General features: G+C 50.0%; 1 protein-coding gene across 1 annotated transcript; it reads left to right on the forward strand.

Moving 5' to 3' along the window:
• Positions 1 to 2,133: 2,133 nt before the first annotated feature.
• Positions 2,134 to 14,079, forward strand: MYOZ3 (myozenin 3; the record flags this gene model as incomplete). The annotated part of the gene is made up of 6 exons (XM_081232350.1): positions 2,134 to 2,194; positions 8,386 to 8,540; positions 9,517 to 9,576; positions 9,675 to 9,813; positions 10,274 to 10,436; positions 13,911 to 14,079. 6 exons carry the CDS (start codon positions 2,134 to 2,136, stop codon positions 14,077 to 14,079), a joined length of 747 nt encoding a protein of 248 aa, XP_081088476.1.
• Between the last annotated feature and the right edge of the window lie 2,475 nt (positions 14,080 to 16,554).

Genomic DNA, 16,554 nt, shown 5'->3' on the forward strand with positions numbered 1-16,554 from the left:
CTTCCCTGGCCCTCCCAGAGCATTTCCCGTGATGCGTCGCAAAGGCTGTTTACAGGTCTGACACAGGCCTGGCTGAGCTCCTTGAGGACAGAGCCCTGCCTTATTTATTTTCAGTCCGTAGAGAGAGGCTCAGAGAATGTGAGAAGGTGGAGGGAGGGAAGAAGGGAGGAAGGAAGGAAGCAGAGGAAGAAAGGAAAGGAGGAATGAACAAGTCAAACAAAGTTACTGGGGGACAATTCATTCATTCATCAATCTACCTATTCAATCCTTCATTCAACAAATATCTACTGAGTTCCTACCAGGCCCCGATCTAGGCCCTGAGGATACAATTTGCAAGCTCAGGGGACCGGTGACTCACTCAGCGTTTCCAGGTGACTTTGGTGTGTGCATATGTATGTGTATTGTACGTGTGCAAGGCCTTCTGTTTGCAAGGGCCTGCTGCCGGGGCACCTGTCTTCCCTGGGGCCTGGTGCTTTTAGCATCTGTCCCTGGATCCTGTTGCAGCCCGAAATAAGGCTATGAGCCACAACAAGGCAAGGACAACTCTTGTCAGCTGAGGCCGGAGCCAGAGGCAAGGTACACCCAGCTCACTGACGACCGCCTGCACAGACACCGACCACTCAACTCTCAGCTTCCCCGACAGAGGTGTTAATCTGAGGGTCTGACACTCCCTCCTGCCCACTGTGGTTCCATCTCTCAGGTACCAGGACTCAAGGGGAGCTCGAGGCGCTGTGGGGAGTGGGCCGTGGGGGGGAGCCAATTCCCAGAGCCCCTTCCCCCAAGCAGAGGAAGGGCCCAAGGGGGTCCGGGGAGGGTGGGGCCTTGTGGAAGCCTGGATCCTGAGTTGGGAAGGGAGGGATTCTAAGCTCTGGGTTACTCTGGGTTAAATGGAGAGGGGGTGGCTAGGATTCAAAGTTGGGGTAGGTAATGGCTCTGCTCAGGACTCCAAGATCTTTCAGCAATAGAGGGAAGCAGGGTCCCTGTCTATAAAATGAGGGGGGGGGGTCCTTCCCAATGTCTGTGAATTTCTGTAAGGAGAGTGTTTGTCAAGAAACAGATCTGGGGACTGTGGAACCCTAAGTGGTCCCAGTTGGAGCACTGTCCACCAGCTCGTGGGCATCACCCCCAAGGCATGCATGTGTGCTCATGTTTGCATGCAGTTTGAGGGGGTTCGTGTATGCCCTGAAGCACATGCATGGATACCCATGATGTAGCCCAGTGTCCTCAGGTTACAGGAGAGCTACTTGCTCACAGTTACCGAGGGAGTCAGGGACACCGATTAGAATCCAGGCCGCCCAGCTCAGCGCCCACTGATCCGGGGTTGGGTATGGGCGTCGGGGTCACAGATGGAGGCAGATTGTTTTTCTAAAAGAAGAAATATAGAAAATCCTGGAAGCAAAGCAGAGGGGCACAAGGGTTGGTAAGGCCGTCAGGAGGCTCAAGGACTTTGCCTTCTCTCCTGGGGGCGAGTTAGGGGATCTGGACTTGGGGCCTGCAGGGCTTCTCTGGGGCTTTGGGCCTCATTTTATTTGTAAATCACCTCCAAGATTCCTGGGACACGCCATAAGATGCAAATGGGGGGATGGAGGAAGAGGGAGAGAAGGAGCGAGGGAGAAAAGAACACCATGTAAGTGAGCTGAAGGACGGGGGTAGGAAGGGGGCTGATGGTTGTTTTCAGTGTCCTTGGACCAGCCTGCACCCTCAAGCCTCAGAGCCGAGTCCTGAGGACAGGAGGGGCGCAGCTCGCAGACCCCAGTGCAGCTTCAGCCTAACCACCCATGCTCCTCTCCCCGACTTCAACCTCCAACCCCTTTCAGCCTCTGATTAGCGCTCACTTGAGTCAGTGGACAGCAACAGTCAGAGACCCTTGCCTCCCCTTCTCCTAATGTCCCAGAAACTACCCACAATGAGTGTGTGCTTCCCTAGCATCAAGGAAGCACATTTGTGTGACCTTGAGCATCTCCTTTTTCTTCCATGGACCTCAGCCTCCTCTTTCCGGCTCAGACACCCTTGACTGAGACTTTGGGGTGGGCCAAGGCTGCGCAGGGCTGGGGGTGGGTACACCAAGGATTGGGAGGTCTGGGGAGGAACGGAGGTAGCCTGGACCATTTGTGGCAGTCTCTCCTCCACAGGATGATCCCCAAGGAGCAGAAGGGGCCAGTAATGACTACCATGGGAGACCTCACTGAACCAGGTAAGGCTGACCCAGCCCTTGAGTGTTCCTCAGATCCCATGCTTTCTTGCTCCCAGGCTGCAGCCACACGGGCCTGCTAGCCCCAGGCCTGGGCAAACAGGTGTGAGTTCGAGACCGACCTGTAGAATCTGCCGCCTGGGCTGGGAAGCTTCCCAAAGCACTGGGAAGGGCCTTGTCCTGACGCCCGCACCCCCAAGGGCTGAGGTTGAGTGCCCTAGACTGGGTCCTGCCCCCACCTAAGTCCTTTCCTCAGCCCCAAATGGAGCTCTAAGGGCTCTGGTCCCAGATTCAACCCTAACAATGGCCCAAGCGTCCCACAGATTGCCCCTGCTTGTTTTAACTGGGCGGTCTCCCCGAGCCCCCATGGCAAGAGACAAGGGGTCAGGGGAGAGCGGGGCAGGGGGGCAGGAATAGGCTGCCCGATCTGACTCAAACCATTTCACTTAAAAGCACATTCATCCAATGCATAAACCATCTAAAATACATGATGATCAACTTTATAAGACCTCTTGGCATAATTTTGGAGTCTGTTGATTTGGCCTACTTTAGAGCATTTCAAATATTTTAAAAACAAATTTAGCTAAGTCAGGACTCTCAGACTTCACTGTGAATCGCAGTGACATGGCGTTATTGGTTAAAAATACAGATTCCCAGCATCAACCCCCAGGAATTCTAATTCAGGGGACCTGGGGAGGAGGCCATACATTAGCCTTTTAGCCAAGTACCCAGGTGATTCTGATGCAGGTGGGAAGTGAACCAAGCTCTGACAAACCCCTGTCTAAGGCCATTGCTGCGCTTTTACCTCCTTCAGTGTTCTAGGAAGTATTTAATCATGTGTATGACTTTATGTGTGAGTCGTACTTTTAACTTGTTTTGTGTGTTCTTGCCTCCTTTTGTTGGTGTCTTTTTTTTTTTATTCCATGATTTTCTGTGCTGAAATACACAAGCTTTGTGAGGTACCGATGCTCTAACTAGAAGAATCAGGCAATGCATTTTCTTTTCTCTTGTCTAAGTAATTAATTAATTACAGACCCCCAAATACTGATACACAACATTTACACCAGACTGGAAATACGTGAATTGTTGACGATTGCTAAGGTATTAATTAAGGACAATTTTGAAACTAAAGAAAAGTAGAAAGGAAAAAATCTCATGGTGTCACCGCCGAAAGATAGCCATTGTAAAATAATAATAATAATAAAACACCGTTATTGTGCGCTCACTATGTCTCAGATACTGTGCTAAGAGCATTTGTACCTTTCGTTATATATATAACCCTCACAACAACTCTGTAAGTTAGATACGATCACACCCATCTTGCAGATGAGAAAACAGGGGTCAGAGAAGCTAGGAAGTCACATATATAGTAGGTGGTAGAACTGAGATTTGACCCCAGATCTCTGTCTCCAAAACTGCTCCTTTACCACAGGTTATATAAATAAAACATTCATTTTATAGAATATTCAGACAAAGCAGACATGAATGACTTTGAATGTGAAAGTTCCTCATAACAAAACCATCTGGAGATAACCACTGTTAACAATTTTGTGTAAATCCTTCTTCTGTTCATATATAAACATATTTATATAAACACACACACGGGCTAAATACTATACACTGTGTTCATCTTCTTAAATTTTTTTCACTTAGCAACACACCACAGACTTCTTTCCATCCTAGTATGACTTATCTCACCCCTCCCCTCCCCTCACTCCCCCAGCATATAAGATATTATATATATTTATACACACACATCCCCTAAGGGAGGCCATGAAGGCTCAGCCCAGGTTGGGACCCTTAGGAGTCGAGCCTGAGGATTCCCAAACAAGTGACTTGTTGAGCTCGCACTCCTAGGAGAAGGGAAGTGACAAAAGCACAATCCGGCAGAGGAAATTGCTAAGTAAGGATGTGGGCTCCAAAGCATAAATTAATTGCCCTACAGAATTCATCTCATCTTCAGCAAGGGGGCTGTTGCAGCCTCTACTCACCGGGGCAGTTCTCTGTAGAGGTGGCAGCTGTGAGCTGTTAGTCACGGATAAAGGGCATCTGGGCAGCATGCACCGCAAGACTGATTCCCAGTTTTCACAATTCGAAAAGTCACTGCAGTAAACATCCTTGTATGTATATCTTTAGGCATGTTTATTCAACTTTTCTGCCCGAGGATGAATGCCTAGAAGTGGAATTGCTTAGTCAAATAGGTTTTATCTATAGCTTTTTTTTTTTTTTTTTTTAAATATTGAGCTCAGTTCATCTGAACAGCATTTGAGAATATGATGCCAGGGGACTTTTATTATGTATTTAGGTATAAATGGTCTTTCATCTGTTTAAGTATGCAGTACATTTTCTTGTTCAAAAACAAAAACAATGCAAACAATTTCCAGCCCGCCTCCTTCCTAGGTCCCCAAATTGTCACTGCCAATATTTGGCATATCTCCTTGCAGATTTTTCAATGCATACATAAACGTGCTTTTTTTTTTTTTTTTTTTTTCGCGGTACGCGGGCCTCTCACTGCTGTGGCCTCTCCCGTCGCGGAGCACAGGCTCCAGACGCGCAGGCTCAGCGGCCATGGCTCACGGGCCCAGCCGCTCCGCGGCATGTGGGATCTTCCCGGACCGGGGCACGAACCCACGTCCCCTGCATCGGCAGGCGGACTCTCAACCACTGCGTCACCAGGGAAGCCCAACATGTGCTTATTTTTAAAAATATATGAGTGGGATCTTAGAATACAGATTCTTCTGAAATTTCCTTTTCCCCCCCTTTTAATCTACAGTGGATTTCTTTCTGATCCTAACATGTAGAAGGTGCTGTCTCTATATTTGCTGAAAGAAACATCAGCCTCTTTTTTAAAAGGCCGTTTAGGATTCCATTGAATGGGATGAATCACAGCACCTGAATGGCCCTCAGTGTTGCCTGGGGACCACATCACCCAGCCCTGACCCATTCACTCTCCCCTACTGTTCTCTGAGATAACTTTAGCAACCTCTCTTCTCAAACCTCCAATACCTCCTCCCCCACCTTCATTCTCAGATAATGACCTTGCTTCATATTTCACCGAGAAAAGTAAAGTGGCTAAAAGAGAACTTCTGCAAGCTCCCGCCTCCACATCTGTCCACTTGTTTGCATCTGTGTCCCTGTTCTCAGTTTTCCTTCCTGATATCATAGATGAGCTCTCCTTGCACTGTATGAAGCCAACCCCTCTTGCTGGGCACTGAACACCCGCCCTGCCCTCTCTCCTGCTCAAGACATTCCTTCAGTAATTCTCCCCTCTCTTTATTGCATCGTCAGATTTCCTCATCAGCTAACAAACATGCTATTATTCCTCCCTCTTTAAAGACAAGCAAGGAAGTAAGCAAACCAACAAGCAAGCAAACCACTCTTGCTTCCACAGCTGTCCCCAGCCATGGTCCTTCAGAGCACACCTCCTCAAAGCAGCTGTCTATACTTCCCTCCTCTCTTTCTCTCTTTTTCATATTTTATTACCAACTTACACACACACACACACAAAAGTTGAGAGTGCAAATCCCTGTGGCCCTCCTTTTATTCCTGGGGTCCAGAGCAAATCCCAAAGAGCATGTCATTTCATCCCCCAAATACTTCACAGAAAGTAATAAAAAGGACATTTCCTTACATGCCACAAAGATACTAACACACTGAACAAAATTAAATGTTGATTTAGTACTATCTAATAACCAGTCCTATAGTCACCTTTCTCCAATTTTCTAGTTTGTTAACGGGGATCCAAATAAGAGCCACTTTTTAACTGAGGTGGCATTGGTTCATATTTAACGTTATATATTGATAGTTTCATGTGTACAAAATTATGTTTCTACTTCTGTATACACTACAGCATGCTCACCACCAAAAATTTAGTTTCTATCCTTCATCATACAGTTGATCCCCTTTACCCATTTCACCCTCCCCCGCGACCCCCATTCCCTTCTGGGAACCACTACTCTGTTCTCTGTATCTACATGTGTGCTGATGTTTGGTTTGGTTTGATCATTTATTTTGGTTTATGTTTGTTTGTTTTTATATTCCGCATATAAGTGAAATCATATGGCATTTGTCTTTCTCTATCTGACTTATTTCACTTAGCATAATAACTGTACCCTCAAGGGCCCTTGTTTTTATTTGGTAGCTATGTCCCTTAAATCTCCTTTAATCTAACACACTGCCCCCTCCTCCTTTTTTCCCATGTCATTCACTCCTTTGAAGACACTGGGCCACCTGCCCTGTAGAATGTCCCACATCCTAGATTTGGCTCATTGCTTCCTTGTGTTGTGTTAAACTGTTCCTCTGTCCTCTTCTCTCGAACCCTGTCCAATAAGACTTTCACACCCCAATACTCCACAGGAACTGCTTTTGCGGAGTTTGCCAATAATAACCCCATGTTACTAAATACAATGGTCAGTTTTCAGCCCTCCTCTTACTTGACATGTCAGCAACATTTGACTCCGTTGATCAGTCCATCTTCCCTGATACGCTTTCATTGTTTGGTTCTAGGACACCACAGTCTTTAGATTTCCTCCTAACATGCTGGGTGTTTTCTCCCAGGCTCCAGGGCTGGGGCTCATCTCCTCAGCCTAAATGTTGGAGGCCCCGGGGCTCAGTCTTTGGATCTCTTTATCCATTCTCATATCCTAGGTGATCTCAGGCTCCAAACACCATTCAGAGAGCTGGAATATGAACCTATGTGTGTTTGATTGTAGAGATGACAAGTCTGCCCGTGCTGCCCATACATATCCCTCTCCTACCAACATCCTCACCATGCTGACACTCCTTTCTTCCAAAAGTCTTCCCTTGTGGCGCCAACATAAAATTATGTGTTTTGCTGGTGGGGAAAGCACCAAGGATATGGATGGGCTACCAATCTACTAAGGACGGTCATCAGCCCTGGAATCCGTCTACATGGCTATAATGACTGGTCCTAACTATGAGAAAAGAAATAAACGGGACAGTCTTCGTTAAAAAACAACAACAGCAAATATCATTGTACTTCCTGATGCCCCAATTTTTATGTCCAGGTCAGTTTTCTCCCATGAACACTAGACTCATATATCCAGCTCCCTCCTCAGCATCTCTGCTGGGATGCCTACAAGGCTCTTCAAATGTTATGCTCGGTTTTGGAGACAATTAGGGGAGTTTGAATATAGACTAGGCATTATATTTAAAAAAAATTCATTCACTTGGAAAGGTGGAGATCTTTAACTGATAAAAGCAAGTTACAAAGCAGCTGTGCTATGATTTCATTTTGGTTAAAAAGTCACATATGAATACATAGTCAGTGAAAAAGACAGGAAAGGATATACACTAAGGTGTTAGTAGTGGCAACCTCTGGATGGTAGAAAATGGTGTTTTTCTTTTCTTTCTTTCTTTATTTTTTTTGCGGTACGTGGGCCTCTCACTGTTGTGGCCTCTCCCGTTGCGGAGCACAGGCTCCGGACGCGCAGGCTCAGCGGCCATGGCTCGCGGGCCCAGCCTCTCCGCGGCATGTGGGATCCTCCCGGACCAGGGCACGAACCCGTGTCCCCTGCATCGGCAGGCGGACTCTCAACCACTGCGCCACCAGGGAAGCCCTTCTTTTCTTTTATGTCTATATTTTCTAACTTTCTTCAATGCACATATATGCTGTTTTTATAATAATAAAAGGCTATTTTAACATTAAAAGAAGACATGTCTAGAACGGAATGCCTGGTCTTTCCTCACACCTCCTCCTCCTCCAGCCTTCCCATCTCAGAGCGGCTACTCCATCTTCCCAGCGGCTCAGGCCAGAAACCTTGCCTTTATGTCCCACACCTCTCTCTCTCTCTCTCTGTCTCTCACATCCCACACCCATGGCCTACCTTTAAAAGATACCTAGGATCTGATCATTACTCACTACCTCCACCACTATGGGTAAAGAGCTGCATGGGAAATGCATGGAATAAACATATCCGGCCAAAGAACATCTGAAATGATGCTCAATTTCACTGAGTGTCAAACACATGCTAATTAAACTCAGAGGAGTCATTTCCGCCCATTGGGTGGGCAAAGATTCCTAAGAATAATGACACCCAGGGTCAGCAAGTGTGGGGCAAAATCGGCACTCTCATACACAGCGGACGGTGCTGTGCGGAGGTCCCCTTAGAGGCAGCAACCCGGAGTGCCCTGAGGGTTTGGTAGTAAGAACTCCCTCTGGCCTCTCTGGGCAGTCCCTTTGCTGGACCTGGGCAAGAAGCTGAGCGTGCCCCAGGACTTGATGATGGAAGAGCTATCACTGCGTAACAACCGAGGATCCCTCCTCTTCCAGAAGAGACAGCGCCGCGTGCAGAAATTCACCTTTGAGTTTGCAGCCAGCCCGCGTGCGGTGAGTAAGCCTCCATTGTGTTCACAGGGAAACTGAGGCCCAGAGAGGGCCAATCGTTAGCCTAGAGCCAAGCAATGAGCCAGATAGGACCTCTGCCCTCTATGGGGGGGTCCCTCAAGTTCCAGCCGGGGACGGCTGTGATATTGCCATCAGATTGACCTCTGCCTTGCTGGGTGATCCTAGAAAAGGGTTAGTTCTTCAGGCACCTTTCCCCAGATACAATACATAAAGTGGATCGGACAGGATGACCCATGGAGTGAAGGGACTCTGGCTCCTACAAAAAGTGCAGAAGAATAGTCAGGTGCTCTGGGCTGAATGTGCAGCAAGCAGGATTTAGATTAGACTTGAGCTTGATCTAAGATGGAAAATGCAGAATGCCGTCCTCTCTTTCCCACTGGAAGAAGGCAAAGGCCACCAGACAGTCAGCTGGTAGAGAAGGGAGGCAAGAACGGCTTGTCCTCCGGCTTCACAAAGGTGGCAGGCAGTTTCAGGTACTTCTAATGAACTCAGGGGACTTTCACCCTACTCCACTCAATTTCTGGATGAAACAGGAGATGATGAGAGGGATCGATGTGGCAGAATAATAAAAATGACAAAACACCTACCTTTGCTACGTGCTTATAACGGTACTAGCTAAGCAGTTTGCATGCATCATCTCATTTAATGATCAGAGGGTGATATTATTATCATCATCTCCACTTTACAGAAAAGGAAACTGTGGCTCAGAGAGGTTAAGTATTATATGCCCAGGGTCAATACTATAATAGCAACTAACGTATATAAGAGCACTTCTCTGTTCCAGGGTTTAGCGCTCTACACTATCACCTCATCCTCCCCCCAAAACACCCCTGGGAGGTGGGCTCTAGGATTATGACCTCCCACCACCCCCTGCCTTTTTTTTTTAGTGGAGGGAGAACCCTGACCTCCTGCCCCGCTGAGCCTTCCTGCGGTTTATTTGCCCCTCCCCTCCCCCCAGCTCGTGGCAGGAAGCGCCAAGGAGAAGGTGACTGGAACAGCGGAACCTGGGACGGTGAGCGTGCACAGAGACCCCGAAGTGGCGGAAGCCTGGGGGAAGGGGCCAGGCAGCTCAGATTCCCCGGTCCACTACCTCTGAGCTCCAGCCCCTGTGCCTAGGTTGCCAACAGCTCCGAGAGGCAGAATTACCGCTCTGAGCTCCACATCTTCCCGACCTCAGGGCCCAGGGGCCCTGACGATGCCCAGCCCACAGCCGCCCGGCCAGTGAGTGTCCACAGCCCCAGTGCCCTGGCGCCAGGTAAGTGGCCTGACCGCATCCCAGGACCAGGGGACCGTAGCGTGGGCGAGCTCCACGGTGGGTCAGGAAGAGCATCCAGAGAGCGTCTAGTCCACCTCCTTCCCAACACACACACACACACACGCGCACACACACACACACACACACACACTCACCCCACTCCAAAGACCCAACACAAGCCCAGAGTAGCGCAGCAATGCGCCAAGGTCACAGAGCCAGCCAGGGTCCGAGGCAAGACTAGAGTCTGCGCCCCAACTTGCAATTCCTCTGCTCCTTGTTTCCAGGGATGGGGAAGGGTCCTCTTTGCTGGAGCAACTTTAGCATCACATTCCACCCCCTCCCCCAACTCCCCTTTCCTAGCCCCCCCAAACAGTGTCTGCAGCGGGGCGTGGCGGCAAGGTTAAAAGGAACCCAGGCGTCCCGCTCGCCCGCCTCCCACGTGCCGTGCTCCACCCCCTAGGCTATGCCGAGCCACTGAAGGGCGTCCCTCCCGAGAAGTTCAACCACACGGCCATCCCCAAGGGCTACAGCTGCCCATGGCAGGAGTTCGTCAGCTACCAGGACTACCTGGGCGAAGGCGGAAGTCACACCCCCAGCCTGGCGGAGTATCGGAATTTCAACAAGTAAGACGAGGCGGGCTGCTTAGGGAGAGACCTGGAGGGAGGATGCACTGGAGCCAGTCACAACCGCAGCACTAGCTGCATCTCCTGAGCGCTTTCTATAGGCCGGGCTCTACCCCCAATGCCTTATATACATTTATGGAGCCCCTGCTAAAACTCAGTAGAGCTCTTGCCTTAGCACAACTAACTAGTGCTCAATAAATGTACAGGGAATAAATGGGTGAATGTGGCACACATCTTGCTGGATTCTCCTCCACAACAGGGTGGGGCAGGTGCCACAGGTTTTCCTATTCTGCTGGAGAAGAGGATTATCAACAACCTGCCCAAAATTACAAAGCAAGGAAGCAGTGGCAGGGCTGGGATCCAAGTCTGGTTTTGTCTGACTCCAGAGTCCAGTTGCTTATTCTCCATCACTGCTGTGTGCCATCTCCTTGATGGACATCAAGGTGCGAGTCCTTCCCTGGGTGGGGGCCCCAGATCTCACTAGTCCTAGGCCAGCTCAGTGTTTTCCTCACTTTCATCAGTGGTCTGGAAGAGGCCTAGAAAGTGATATTGAGGCTGTACCACTGTGGGGAGTGGCAGTGAAATGTTGGACACCAGAGGTGAGAGCCACAAAGCAGTGGCTCATAGGGTTTAGCACGTGGGCCCTCGACAAGGGCTTAATGCAATCTCCACCCCTGGCTGTGTGACCTTGGGCAAGTGGCTTAACCCCTCTGGGCCTCCCTTTCTCCACCTGTAAAATGAGACTGTTATAGTACCTGCTTCATAAGATGGTCGTGAGGATGGCATGAGAGGCCTTAGGCAAAATTTCTGGCAAGTGATAAGCTCTCAATAAATGGTAGCTGCCATTATTATTATTATTATTTACAAGTTGAAATGATGATGGCTGGAAAAGCCAACAGGGGAGAACTTAAAAGGGACAGATTTAACATCCTGCCCTGGGGGGCCTGAAAACAAATCACAGCAGTCAGGACAGGAGCTTGGCAGGAAGGAAGGCTTTGGGCTGGGGGATGCATTTCAACTGCATTTCAGTTGGCTTCCTTAGTCTGCTGCTATTTGTGGAAAATGCTCCTCTGGCTTGGGCTGGATTAAGTGAGAAAGTGGAGGGTCCACAGGGAGGAAGCCACAGTCCAGCTCTTCTGGCACCTGCTCAGACCACACATGGAGACTGTGTCTGTCTTGCTAGGCCTGGAGACCAAGCCCTCTGAGGAAGGGCTGAAGGAACTGGGGGAGATGGGCCTTGAAAAGAGACTGCTCAGGAGGGATGTGACTGCCCTCAAACAGCTGAGAGCCAGGGAGGACCATGATGGGAAGAATGGGCCCAACAGGCCTCGTGTGAACCACGAACCGTTGGCAGACATTTTGGGGTTTCCTGCCAGGCAGGACTGTGCTGTCTCTCCTCCTGGGGCCCTCAGACCCTGCCTGTCCAGCTATTTAAAACCCTCAGCTGACATTCAGGTGGCAGACCCATCCATCTCATGCCTCAGCTCTGACAGGCTGAGGCATGTTCCCACCAAAATAAGGAGGGTCTTAGGGACCTCTGAGCCCAGACCCCTCCTGGGATAGAAGAGGAAACTGAGGCAGAGAGAGAAGGAACTGTAGTGTTGGTGGCCAAGCTGTGCTCAGGATCCAGGGCTCTGGGCTCCTGATCAAGGGCCCAACCGTGAGGCCTGCTTGACTTGGAAACAGCCCAGCCTGTTCCTGCGGGGCCTGGCTGTTGCCATCACAGCTGTGGTGGTCCAGGCAGAAACACTGTCCTGGCTGGAACCCAGGCCCTGGCCCAAGGTTTGCCTTTTTACCCCAGAGCAGGCATTCCCCTCTCTCCATTGGTCCCAGGCTGCAGGGAAAACACTAAATGAGCAATGCTTTTTATTCTCTTAAAATTAAAAAATAGTTTGAAAATCATGTATTTATATTATCTTAAAAAAAACCCTAGGCGACTTCAAATAAAGGTAGGGCCACTTTGTTCCCCATGCTCCAATCCCAGCTCCCTTCCCAAAGGTGACACTGTTGTCAGGTTGGTATGTATGTTTTCAGAACATTCTCTACAAGAGAATATTCTCTACCAGCAGCTACATACCTATGGGGATGTAGCATTTTTTGGTGTGCATGTGTGTGTGTGTTTTGCTACTTTGTATTTCATCCTGTAACTTGCTTGCTTTTTTTTTTTTTTTTTTTTTTTTTTTTTTTTTTTTTTTGCGTTACGCGGGCTTCTCACTGCTGTGGCCTCTCCCGTTGCGGAGCACAGGCTCCGGATGCGCAGGCTCAGCGGCCATGGCGCACGGACCCAGCCGCTCCGCGGCATGTGGGATCTTCCCAGTCCGGGGCACGAACCCACGTCCCCTGCATCGGCAGGCGGACTCTCAACCACTGCGCCAGCAGGGAAGCCCATTGCTTGCTTTTTTTCACTCAACATTATGCTTTTCAGTCTCCTCTTTCTAATACCCATATCTCTTTTCATTCCTTTTAAGTTGCTACATAGTACTCTGCCATGTGAATATACTATATTTATCTTATCCACTCCTCTGCCAGTGGGCATATGGCTTGTTTCTGGCCTGTCACTAATTGCTGCTCATATCTGCTTCCTTGTTCATGCGCTTCCCTAAGCCATATGCTGACAGGTAGAGTTGCTGGTTGACAGAATTTGCACATTCTCAGGTTTAAAAGATCCTGCCGGGGGCTTCCCTGGTGGCGCAGTGGTTGAGAGTCCGCCTGCCGATGCAGGGAACACGGGTTCGTGCCCCGGTCCGGGAGGATCCCACGTGCCGTGGAGCGGCTGGGCCCGTGAGCCATGGCCGCTGGGCCTGCGGAGCCTGTGCTCTGCGGTGGGAGGGGCCACAACGGTGAGAGGCCCTCGTACCGCAAAAAAAAAAAAAAAAAAAAAAAAAAAAGATCCTGCCAATTTGCCCTCCAAGGGAGCAACACCAATTTACTCTCCAACCAGCAGTATATGAGTGAGGTTTTGCCCCACCGCCTCCCTAACTTTGCCCCATTACCAAATCACTTATTCTTGCCAGTCTATGGGTGAGAAGTGGCATGTCTCTGTGGTAATCTGTAGTCTCTGATTCTCAGTGTCCTTTCTAACCCTCCTTTCTCTCTCCAGTCTGTGATATATTGTTTTAAGGGGAGATGACAAAAGGAGGGAAAAACTCTGTTCCAATTCTACTCCCTTCTGGACCTTCCTTAACAGGAACCTAGAGTTTTGCCAGGACAAGCCAGTTCTCACTGAAAACCTCACTCCTATTTCAAAGCAAGAAGCCATCCCATTTCAAAGCAAGAAGCCATCCCCACTAGGGGCAGATTTGAGAATAGGCAGAGCTGGAGAAACCTGTTAAAGACAGTACAAAACCTTGCCGAGCAGCAGGGAAACTGAGGCCCAGAGAGAGGAGGGGAGGGGGCTGCCCGTGGCGACCCACAGGTCTGTTCTGCCACCCTTTCCCACACTGCCTTCCTCCCCTGCTGCTCTTCTCTCCCCAGGACACCAGTGCCCTTTGGAGGAGCCCTGGTGGGGGAAACCATTCCAAGGGCAGGCACCCCCTTCGTCCCGAAGCTCACCAGTGGCTTGGAACTCCTCCGCCTTAGACCCAGCTTCAACAGGGTGGCCCAGGGCTGGGTCCGCAACCTCCCAGAGTCTGAGGAGCTGTAGCCCCAGCCGCTTCAATTCCCCCATCTCAGAGTTCGGGTAACACCTGGAGCCAAGACTCGTGGACAGCACTTCACAGTTTACGAAGGGCCATCACACACAAATGGCCTCAAAGGTCACGAAGTTCAGCAGTTCCCAAATTTTGAAATGCTTCAAAATTACCTGGAGGTGTTTTAAGACAGATTTCTGGCCCATCCCAAACCTGCAGCATCAGAATCTCCTGAATGGAGGGTCTCTATTAGTAACTTGCACTTCCAGCTGATTCCAGGAAAACTCGTCCCCAGTTTGTATCTTTAGGAATCCAAACCACCAATGACTTCACATCCAAGCCTCCACTCCTTCCTGATCCTGTAGTCTAGCTTACACTGCCCCAACGACAGGGAGCTCACTAGCCGCCTATCTACCTGTGAATCACTCTGATAATTAGATTTTCCTTTTACTGAGACACAGATGGTCTTTATTTATGCTGATAACATTTACTAAGCACCAACTGTGTGCTAGCCGCTGTGCCAGCTCCAGGGAGAGGGTGTGGCGAGTAAGCCCAGACCCTAGCCTAGGGAGGAAAAGACAGTAGAGAAGACAGATTGGTAAAGCAGGAAGTCATCTTAATTTTCCCTAAAGCACGCTAATTGACAACTGAGGAACAAAGTGCCAGTGAAGCAGAGGAGGGGTTCTCTAACCCTGGGTGTGGGTGGGATTCTGGGAAGCTAACCAGAGGATTCGAGTGGGGCCTCAGAGGAGTGACAGTCCATCAAGGGAAGGGGGTGTGATGGGGAGAGTGTGACGGGGAGGGCATTCCTGGCAAGTGCACAGCAAGTGGAAAGGTGCAGAATTGTCATGGGGGCAGGTGTTGTGGAGAAGGGAGATGGCAATGTCAGAGGGGTCAGTGACTCCTCAGGGGGCCAGAGTGGGGTGGGCTGCACTAAGGAGATGGGGAGGTTCTTAGGCTGGAGAGCGAGGGGTCTCGCTGGTTGCTGTGTGCAGCACAGACTGGAGAGGAGTACAGCTAGACGCCAGGATCCTTGAAGGAACAAGGCCTGGACTAGGGAGGCGGCCATGGGGTCAGAAAGAAGGGGCAGCGCTCGGCACCACACAGGACAGGTGCAGAGTAGGGTGCTTACAAGGACGACTCCTTTCCAGCCCCTTCCACTCACCGTTTAGAGCAGGCGCCAGGGTAGATCTTGTCCTAGTCCTCACCAGGAGTTTTTCGGCCTGCATGCTGGCTCGTTAGGGAGAGAAGTGAAAGGAACGCCCCACTGCAGGTGGTGGTGATGATGATAACTATGGCTGCTTTTTATTGGGTGCCTCAGTGCTTGGGCTGGTAGTAGGTTCTCTCCATATCCCATTTCTAATTTTCAGTACAACCTTGAGACAAAAGTATTTTCCCGTTTTACAGATGTGGATATCCAGGCCCAAAAGGGGGAAGTGACTTGTCCAGGGACAAGTGGGGATCTGTCCGATTCCAGTGGATGTTTCTTATCACCCCACTGGGCGGCCAAGCCCATTCACTCTGGAATCACCTAGTCATGGTGCCCTGTTTTAGAGTTTAGAAGTTAAGAGTACAGGCTGGGGGGCTTCCCTGGTGGTGCAGTGGTTGAGGGTCCGCCTGCCAATGCAGGGGACACGGGTTCGTGCCCCAGTCCGGGAGGATCCCACGTGCCGCGGAGCGGCTGGGCCCGTGAGCCATGGCCGCTGAGCCTGCGCGTCTGGAGCCTGTGCTCCGCAACGGGAGAGGCCACAACAGTGAGAGGCCCGCGTACCGCAAAAAAAAAAAAAAAAAAAAAAAAGAGTACAGGCTGGGGGTCAGACTGGATGGAGTGGGTTCTAATGCCACCACTGGCTGTGTGAACTCAAGTCATTTCTCACCTGTGGACCTCTAATTCTCTACCTGTAAGATGAGGACAACAGTAGAAACCCCTGCATAGAGTTTTGTGGGCATAGTGATGGACACATACCTAATAAGCACTCAATCATCATCAGATTCCATGCAGCTACTACTCTTGGCTGAGAAGATGTTCCTGCAGTGAGTGCACCTTGAGAAGCAGGCTCATGGAAATGTCACTGGGGGTCAGTAAAGCTGAAACCTGAAGGAAAGCCTCTGATCACCAATAGGGCTCTGTTGGACATGGCTCACCTCCTTCCCCGCTGCTTCCCTCTGTCTCCGCCCTGACGCCCTCTCCTGGGGAGATGAGAAGGCTGGGAATCTAGCTGGTTCCCAGGTGCAAGGGATAGAATCTAGCTGGTTCCCAGGTGCAAGGGATAGTGGTTGCATTTTCCTTTTGCTCTGGAGTTTCACTCTGCCCCACACAGTTTCAAGGGGCCAACAGCTGACTCAGATTTGCTTGCAGTTGATGTGTTGGCTTGAATTTGGGGGCTGCCATTTAAAGTCATGTTTTCAAGAGCTGAAAGCCAACCATTAAAGTGTCTGAAACACAGAAGAGAGGATTTGGTCTGCCTTGGGTTGGCTCTGCTGTGCTC

The sequence above is a fragment of the Mesoplodon bidens genome, assembly GCF_964165515.1.
Source record: "Mesoplodon bidens genome assembly, chromosome: 4".
Taxonomy (NCBI): domain Eukaryota; kingdom Metazoa; phylum Chordata; class Mammalia; order Artiodactyla; family Ziphiidae; genus Mesoplodon; species Mesoplodon bidens.